General features: G+C 48.3%; 1 protein-coding gene across 1 annotated transcript in view; it reads right to left on the bottom strand.

Moving 5' to 3' along the window:
- Positions 1–1,125: 1,125 nt before the first annotated feature.
- The window catches only part of LOC133347972 (kin of IRRE-like protein 1), a 49,727-nt gene continuing 41,221 nt past the window's right edge, over positions 1,126–9,631 (bottom strand). Inside the window, exons 9-15 of the mRNA XM_061560736.1 lie at positions 8,445–8,571; positions 7,886–7,986; positions 6,046–6,244; positions 5,000–5,107; positions 3,075–3,217; positions 2,636–2,722; positions 1,126–1,844 (exon numbers count right to left, since the gene is read on the bottom strand). Of these exons, the coding sequence (XP_061416720.1) occupies positions 1,254–1,844; positions 2,636–2,722; positions 3,075–3,217; positions 5,000–5,107; positions 6,046–6,244; positions 7,886–7,986; positions 8,445–8,571 (1,356 nt within the window). The 3' untranslated portion in view covers positions 1,126–1,253. The remainder of the gene's footprint in view (positions 1,845–2,635; positions 2,723–3,074; positions 3,218–4,999; positions 5,108–6,045; positions 6,245–7,885; positions 7,987–8,444; positions 8,572–9,631) is intronic.

Genomic DNA, 9,631 nt, shown 5'->3' with positions numbered 1-9,631 from the left:
ACGAGGTTTTCCCAAATATATATATATATTTTTAAAACAACTCCCAATTCAAAGTTTCCGCCTCTGTGCGGAGTGTGTTTGGGAAGCACGTTGGAAAGTGGCTGAATACTACGCCCGGACGGTATTTACAACGGCGTTTAAGTCTTCACAAAAAAAACACAATATGAAAAGCCATTTCAAGTACAACAGGGATTCCTTTTTTTCATTTATATAATAATCATAATGAAAAAATAGTTGGTCAGCAACCAGGCTCTGCAGGAGGGAGGGGGGGGGGGAGCCTTCAGGCATTGGGGGTAAAAAAAAAACGTGTCCAACCAATGCCCCCCACCGCCCTACAGCTGCATGCAAGTGTAGGATTGTTCATGAGAGTTAATAGGTACTCCGTGTGAGCACTGTGCGAAGATCCGCACAAAATATACACCCCCTTCTTTGTTTAATTTAAAGCTTTCTTTTTGAAATGGTCATTGTCACGTGCTAACCGGTGGGAGAGATGTGTATGTTGCGCGCTGCACACGGCACGTGTGCGCTGTACGATTGAATGAAGGCACTGTCATGGTTTTACACATCAACATCCGAGTGGGTTAGGTAGGGGGGGGGGAGCTTCTGAAAGTTCCCAAAAACGTTGGGTTGGCTACGGCCATAAAACTGCAGGCTTAACATAGCAGCAGGCTTTTATTTATTGAGAGATATAGGGCCTCGTTTGGAATGTTTGCTTACTTATCCAGCAAGCAGTGCTTGTTTGTTTTCTGTACTGGTAAATAGTACCGGGTTCATGGCCAACGCCGCTTTCATGCCTTCTAGCAATAATCGTGCAGCGTGGTATATTTTTTTGGAACCATCATTTCCAAGCCAGTACCATTTTTTTCTCGGGGGGGTGGGGGGAGAGGGGAAAATCAACGGCGGCCGGACTACGGACAGACTGGCGGTCTCCGTCGCAGGAATGTAACATTTCTACCACGAGCACGAAAGTTCCACTCCTCGTTCGGAGCTGGGTGGCGCTTACATTCCGCCTCGATAACAACCCTGCCTATTGCCCCTCTCGCCACCCTGCTCAATTTGCAGCAGCAACCCCCCCTGCCCCCCCCCCCTGCCGCCCCCCCCCCCCCCCCCCCCCCCACCGTGTGGACGCCGTTTTCTGAGCTTCCTTCCGTCCCACGGCCGCCACCCCCTCCAAACGAACAAAAAAAACCCAACCCAACAACCCCTCTGCGAGGACGTTGGGTTTACCGTTGCACCGCGCGGCGCCGCCTCCGTCATACGTGCGTCTGCATGCGCTGCTGCAGCGGGCGCGCCGTGAAGTCGGAGTGCTGCGACGCGTACGAGAAGCGGGAGGACAGCGAGTGCTTGCTCGCCTGGTCCAGCGTGTCGCCGGCGCCCTCGAACGCCGGCACGCGCCCGTAGGCGTACACGCCGACCCCGCTCCCAGCGACGCCGCCGGCGCTTCCGCCCACGCCGAACGGGCCGGCCATGCCGACCGCGGCCGCCGCGGCCGTGGAGGAGGAGGAGGAGGCCGGGGCGTAGACGGAGCCGCCGTAGACGCCCGTCTGGGCGTGAGCGCCGAAAGGCGGCCGCGCCGCCACTCCCCCGGAGCCGAGGCCCGCGGCGGCGGACGCGGCGACGGCGCCGTCCGGCTGCTGCGGCGGCTCGAAGCCGCCCGCCTGCTCGTAGTCGTAGGGGCGCGCAGGGTACGCGCCCAGGTGGGCGTACCCGCTGGCGTGCGAGAGACGCGAGGGGGGACGCGGCTCGTAGAGGGGCCGCGCCAGCGGGCGGAACTCGGAGAAGGCGTTGCGAGTGGTCGACTGCTCCTCGTGCGCCCGCACGTTGTAGTAGCCGTTTGTCGGGTCCTGGCGAAAGTGGGGGGGGGGGGGGGGGTAATTTTTTTAAAGGGATGAGAATAAAAAAATAAAAATTGTTGGAGGGAATGGGGGATATTGCGATGAAATCGTTAAATGAATTTAAAAGCCATTATATCTTAATTTACAGCATTCAAGCTTCATTAGGTCAATGGTAAATTTTAATTATTGGTTTTAGGATGTAGTTTGATAGTCTTGGGAAAAAATTGTGGCAGTATAATACCCCTCCGAGAGACGCTTCATGCAACAAATTAGAGCATTAGAAAGCGTTTAGTGGTTTAAAAATAAATATATGCATTTGAAAGAAGCATTTTAACTGCCAAGTTGTGTGTTAGAAAAAAGATTGAAAATAGGACCAAAGGAAATCAAGAAATAATTTATGACGATGAAGTAATGCCATGACAACAAGTGTACCTATGCAGTTAATTGGAATATCTTTACTTAAGTAAGTTTTTTTTTTCATGCCCTGGACTAAAACTATTCATTGAAATTTAAAGGAACAGAAGCCGGGCCCTCACTGAATGTGAAAAGCGATCGGGAATACATTAAAATGTTTTTGGCTCGTAATGCGTGGCAGCTTAGGCATCGTAAAGTGCCCCTACAGAAGGTTGGGTCCAGCAATTAATTACCCGCATCAAAATTGTTCATGTCGGCCTCTTTGCAAAAGGGAGGCTGATAGCTAGCAAATATAAATATAAAAATATATTTGTAGCACGGCCAAATTGCACGAATCCCTTATTTGCCAGTTCAGTGGTGTCCTTCCTCAACGTTCTGGCATGCACCTTGAGGTCCTTGTAGTCGGCTTCATCCTGGCTCACGCTGGGTTCTGTCGTTTGCTCGGTTTTCGTGTCGGTCTCATCGGAGTACGCCTGGCATGCACGGATATCAGCACCATTATAAACACACACACACACGCGTGCGCACGAGCGGGGCGTGCGAGCATGTAGACATACCCACGATTGTGCATGCCTGCATCGTCCTGCAGGCTAATTATCTGTTTAATGCTTTGGACCATATAAACTAAGAAGTTGCCCACCTTGTTAATTTCCTGCACCAACAATGTTCTGCCTCACTTTATATGCTGCATGCATGGGTTATTAAGCATCCTCTGAACAACAGCAAAAAAAAAAAATCACAAACTAATTTCCTTTTAATAGGAGGTTGTACAAATCTTTCCACGGCTTAGAAGCAATTAAATCCATGGGTGTTGTTCGTCTTTACCGGGTAGTAGTTGAACTTCTGGTCGCCGTTCATGACGGGCAGCTTTATGTCTTCCTCGGACATCTCCTTGCGAATTTGGTCAAAATCCTTGTGGACGATCTCCACCTTGGGGTCGTGCTTGCAGATCTTGATGTCCTTCTTGGCTGTGACGCACATCATGCAAGCAGTGCAAACTACTTTGGGGTTTAAATGGAATATTACGGGACGTATTTGAACAAGAACATTTTCACGTTCAAATAGCTCACCAGTGACCGTGCCACTTTGCACCTGTGACCGACACCTACACAAACTGCGAGTCTCTATGTAAGTTGCGATCGCTTGGTCAAATGTAATATGACACCGTGGACGCTTATAACATTGGTAACTATTTGATTTGCAAGCTGGCTGATGAGCTCATCAATAACTCTACAGCTATGAGACGTCAATACGCACCGATGGGAACATGTATGGACGCCACGGTGGAGAGATGGAACTGCCTCGCCTGGTATGCATAGGTTCGATCCCGACCTTGACGTCACTGTATATTTGGAGTTTGCATGTTCTCCCTGTGGTCAAATGTTTTTTTCTCCGGGCCATCCAGTTTTTAACTCAACAATTATAAACATGCATTTAGAGTATTTGGTTGCAATAAATTTCCACATAAGCCACTTCGTTGAGCTATAATTTGTGGCCCGGTTGCTTCTGAAAAAGAGCAATACAGCTCAGTCGGTCTTACCTGGTAAAAAAAAAGTTTAGTTTAGTATAGAGACAACTGGTCTTACTGATCATTTTAATTCTTAATTATTTGAGTACGCAAAGATATTAATCAATTGCTCCTCTTTGCTAATTATACACCAAGCAAAAAAAAATCTATCTGATTTGCCCTGGTCAACTTCGTATTAAATTTTTACAATTCTAAAAACGTTAACGTCTTTAAGCTTGGCAGGAATAGTTCATAGAAGCTGCCTTTGGTGTTGTGAGTTCAACGCAGATAGACGTGAGAGGACATTAATAAAATGTAAGTTAGGCTGACCTCCCCTTTCATAGTCTTGCAAGGCTCACTCCCAGAAGAGGCTTTTCACTGTAGCATTTAATAGATTACATTCACGACCGATTTAAGTGATCTGGCCTCACTGTTATTATTGAGCCCGCTCAATCGGGCCGAGTCAGCATCTCAAGAGCGTCGATTCCCCCCTCTTGTCAACTGTCCCCATGCGCATAATAGCGATCATTGCTCGGAGAGCAATGATCGCTATTATGCAAGTACATTTTGTGGGTACGTTTTATAACCGTTAAACATTTTAACCAGATTAACAATGTATGGGTTTTTTAGTTAAGGGGGGGGGGGGGGGGGCGGGGGTTGAGAATTGTTTTATTATTTTTATTTTTATTATTTTATTACTTCCCTTCTACGTGACTTTACCGAAAGAACCAAGAAGATGAATCCCTGCAGTCACGAAAGCTTTAAATCGAAATTTAAACTGGGATAACATGGGGGCAAGAACATACACACTCCACACAACAGAAAGGGTATCCTTCTTGGTCGGCCATAATCAGACATGTGACAACCACAACCTTGGCATGGGAAATAACGTAAGCATGGGCAGACAATATAATTCGGACGAGAAGGCATACTTCTAGGATACCACAACAGACCATGTCCAAAGCAGTTATCTAGATGCGCGGCGGGGGGGGGTTTGCAGCCGCTCGTGGTCACTTGGCTTGGGTTTGCATGTTGAGCATCACTTTTCTCAACAATTTATTCATGAAGATACCGCACAGCAGTGCGTGGCAAAAGCTTGCCCTTTTCTCCCCTTTGTGGCGGTGCTGAGAAGCACGCGGCGAGTAAAAAGGTGTTTGTTTGGTCAACTATGGGCCCCTGGCCCTGGTGCAGCAGAGATGCTCCAGTTGGGGACAGGGTGGCAACTGCGCTGGGCAAAACTTACTTCTGCGTCGCTGGCGGCAGCAGAAGATGATGACTGCGACGGCGGCGATGATTAGTACGACAGCAGCGCTCACGCCGGCGCCAATCACGATGCCCTGCGACAGCACCTCTGGCGAGCGCGACATGGAAGGGGCAGCAGCACTGTCATCGACCGAAGTGTTGTAAGTAAAATAAAAAAGAAACGACGGTGTGGGGGTCGTTTGTTCTGGAGTTTTATCATCGGGCAAACTTTTTTGTTCTTTGAAAAATATATATAATTGTGATGTTTTGTGATCGCTGGGCCTCCCTTTGGACGATTTCACGCGCACAACGCTCAAACGCATTATCGAGGCAAGACTCCCCACGGCAGCTCAGGTTAGATGGCCAGGGCAACGGTGGGCCTGCGAGTGCCAATTAGGCATGTGAAAAGCCTACAAGTGAGTGGCGGAGCCGACGCCGCAACTTTGTCTTTCTTCCCATTGGTGATTGTAACATTTCACCATTTTTTTGTTGTTGTTGTTGTTCAGATTTTTGATTGATCAAGGTTGAAAGCCTTGATGCATTAGCTCTGTCCGTCTGGCTGCGGTGGGACCGATAACTCTCGTAAAGATGACTTTATGTAGATAGTTAAGAGGTTACCATACAGTTGTGTTGCTACTTCGAACCTACCTTCGGGACGAGCAGCCATATTTATCAAACGGTTGGCCAATTCCGCTCATCACTAATTACACGGGCCTTTTGGACCATTGCACGAGGCCAACCCAGCTGTGGCCCATGAGGTCACATGCCAGCATACGTCCGAGCGCAAATTCACGTGGCAAAGTGTTACAGAATCCACGGATAGACGTCATTTTGTCCTTCCCCATTGGGATGACTCCGCCCAGGGGTGCAAGTTGAGGCGTGGCCTATCATGGTTTCACAGCTGTGAATTGACGTTGGGTCGCTTGGAATCATCGTGCCGTCCTCACACGCGGGGAACCACCGCAGCGTCCAAAACTAACACGCGACATACGAAGGTTTTCGCGACGCAACAAAAAAACAAAACGAACAAGCAAAAAACGCCCGTGCCTTTCTCCCGCAGCGTGAATATCTCTGTGTCGGAGCCGAAGCCATTCCAGGCCGTGCAGTTGTAGGCGGTCTGGAAGTCCCCTTCCATGACGTTGGTGATGGTGAGCGTGGAGAGAACCCCGTCCACGCGGCTCACCGTCTCCACCGTGTAGCGCTCGTACGTGCCGACCTCCAGCACGTTCTCCTTCCATGCCCACGCCTGCCACGTCCCACGTGGCAAAGTGGTGGGGGTGTAAAAGAGAGTTTCATTAGGAGCAGGAATCGGACTTTGTTAACTCGCCTGTGATCTATTGCTGTCTTTGCGAAACGCCTTTAGAGAATGACTATGCCTCTTGCTTTGCTCTTGCTTTGCTGTAAAGTTCTCTTTTCATTTCCACATCACGACTGGGGATTACAGAGAAATATGCCCTACACGTGTCCCTTCTATAATTTTAATGTACTCCACTGGCCATTTTGTTCGTTGATTTGGTTGCATGAAAATGTTTAAAAATATTTATTTTTATTTTAAAGGACCCTGTTTTCCTCTTGCAAGATGTCATCTCCAAGGAATATCTAGAGTGTTCTCTAATTAGAGGTTCTTCTGCCAGCAGTGGTGTGGGAAAGTAATTGCAGGGCTGGGCCATTATCTAAAAGCCTTTTATAGGGCCCGTTCGCTGTGACGTGACATGACGGTTCTCATCTCTTCTCTGAGCTCAGTGGCATCAGCTTTGTCACCACCTACTGCACAACAACTTAGCTACGTCTGATGGATGAAATATATTTATGTACATGTACGTAGAATTACTGACATGTGAAAATGGACAGATAACACACCATGAAAGAGCCTTTTCTAGTGTTGGGTTAATTTAAAGCGCTTAGTCAGGACACGACTAAACACATTTTTTATTTTACCAGGTAATGCCCACTGTGCTATATTGCTCTTTTTCAGAAGTGACCTGGCCACAAATGATAGCTCAAAAAACGTGGCTTATCATGTGGAAATTTCTAGCAGGCAAAAACTCTAAACGCACATTTCTAAATGTTTAGGGAAAAACTGGAGGACCCGAATACAAATCTATGTGACCATGGGGAGAGAATGCAAACTCCAAATATACAAACAGGGCCGGGATTGAACCCACGACCTCCTGTATACCAGGCGTGGTAGTTAACATCTTGCCACTGCCGTGCCACTGACAGATCATAACATCCCGTCACTGGTGGATGAAGGTTTTCCCACCGTGTAGGTCATCAGGGGTTGTATAGCCATTCTTCACTACACTGGTGTTGGCTGGTGATGGTGAGGCCCAGGACCAGTTATGACATTAGCCTTGGACGGGAATATAACTTGGTTCCCTGGGTTCAGAGGTCGAGTGAATGTGACTCCAGAAGACGCGATGTGCATTGTGCCAGACCGGTAGTGAGCGGGTACACTTGGCGCATGATCGCACGCAAACCGTCGATTGGCCTCACCGCCGTTACAAACAAAAATGCAATCTGCTCCGAGTCTTAAATTATGATATTTTTATTGTCCGAATGACAGGAAAAAAATCGGTTTGGTTTTTACATTTAAATGACGGCCGTGTTGGTGGCGCGAACGTGAGCCAACAATTGAGGTTCGTTAACGACGGCACGAACGCCGACATCGTTTGTCACTGCGGAAACTTGCCCGTATTTTGTTAAGGTGTTCGCGAATGTCGCTGTTGCCTGTGGCGAGTCGGTCAAGGAGGACGCTTTTCTCGGCGAAGCTCCTCAGGTCAAAGTAATCTCCCGCCACTCGGTAGGACCGCTATGTTTTATAAGATGTGAGGCCAAGAATACAAGGCATTATTTCTCGCGAGACGACTGCTCCCGATGCACTCACGATGCGGTCCGGAGGTGGTGTGCTGCCGATGAAGCACTCCACCCGGCCTTTCTCTCCGCGCAGCGCGTGCTGCAGAAGGTCACTAGATATGATGGGTGGTCCTGGCATAGGGAGACAAAACAAATGTTTGAACAGGGGTTACGGTTGTCGCCAGTTGTGGAGTCATTGTCTTGTGCATTTGCCCTTCATGAATGCCGTTTGTGCGTGCGCACGTGCGTGTGTATGCATGCGTGCGGGGAGCGGCGGCGCAGATGCGCTACGCTGCAAACACGGCGACCCCCAGGGTCAGATTCCCACTCACGGTGTAACATCGGTGCCGAATATCTGAACCGGTCCTGTGCCCTCCCTTAGGTCAACTCGGCATTCAATTGAGTGCCTTGTGCAGGTATCTAAACATCAGCACTAGGGAGACAGAGACAATCAGGCGTGGTGTTGGCCAACTACCCCCTCGTGTGTCGTGATGGCCTTAATAAGTGCTCGCTAACAGGGCCTTTGCCAACCAGTCTGTTAAGGCGATACTTTATTGTGTGCGTGCGTTTTAATGTTGCGTGTAACGTACCATTAACGTTCAGCATGACTTCTTTCTCGCCGACGCCAATGCGTGGAACAATGGCCTTGCACACATAGCGGCCAGTGTCGTCTTGAGTCACGCCTTTCAGGAGCAGCATGTTGCTGTTACTCAACACCTGCAGGGTACACACAAAGACCCACCCCCACCCCGCCATAGCCTTAACAGACTGTTGGGGCAAGTGCTGTTCACAAGTAGCGCACACCAGAGGTGGGACAAAGTCATTGTTATGCAAGTCCAAGTCGAGTCTGAAGTCATCAAATTCATGACTCGAGTCTGACTCGAGTCCAAGTCACATGACTCGAGTCCACACCTCAGAGGTGGGACAAAGTCATTGTTATGCAAGTCCAAGTCGAGTCTGAAGTCATCAAATTCATGACTCGAGTCTGACTCGAGTCCAAGTCACATGACTCGAGTCCACACCTCTGGCGCACACACATTCACAAGCAGAGAAATGCACTTGCCAACAGCTATTGATGCACTCCCAGAATAACAGGGACTTATAAATGTTTTGTGCATGCGGACTTTTCTGGATCATGTCTTTACAAAACCGTTGGGTGTATACTCGTGAGGAAAGGCGCGCGATTATTAATAGTTTAAATTACACTTTTCTACAGCCAGTGGCTGTTCCCTCTGCAGAACGACCACTTTAGGCCTGTCACAAAGTGATACTCATTGTATTATCTGCTGAATGATGGATCATGGACTGAGCCAAAGTACAACTGTGATCTGCTCTAACCACAGCAGCACCACACGTGCCCTCATTCGTGACGCATTTGAGTGCACTTGCGATGTTCATGCGCGCTGCATTGCCTTCCTTGTTCATGCCTTTGACTCGCATGTATTTGATATTGTACGAAAGTATTTTGTATAAATACTCTTTGGTTCTGTCGCTAAAGTCACGTAGGTAGAAAAAATAATAGATCACGACGTTTCGATCGCAACGCAAGCAATCGTCATCAAGCAATTTGTTAATGTTTCCGCACGAGTCCATTATGCGTTTGATCTGCACGTGTCACTTGACACCCTGGTCCATGAGACGTTCCATCGATAGGGGATTGCCCATGAGAAATATTACAATCAATAAATTAGTAAAACATTATTATATAAATAACAATAATAATAAACGTGGCCAATACTTTATGCAGAAAAAAAAATAAACGTAACGAATGAATACA

This window comes from Lethenteron reissneri, chromosome 26 (assembly GCF_015708825.2).
Source record: "Lethenteron reissneri isolate LAM-NWPU_2019-01 chromosome 26, ASM1570882v1, whole genome shotgun sequence".
NCBI lineage: Eukaryota > Metazoa > Chordata > Hyperoartia > Petromyzontiformes > Petromyzontidae > Lethenteron > Lethenteron reissneri.
The sequence above is the reverse complement of the archived record's forward strand: the minus strand, read 5'-3'. Positions and strand labels throughout refer to the sequence as shown.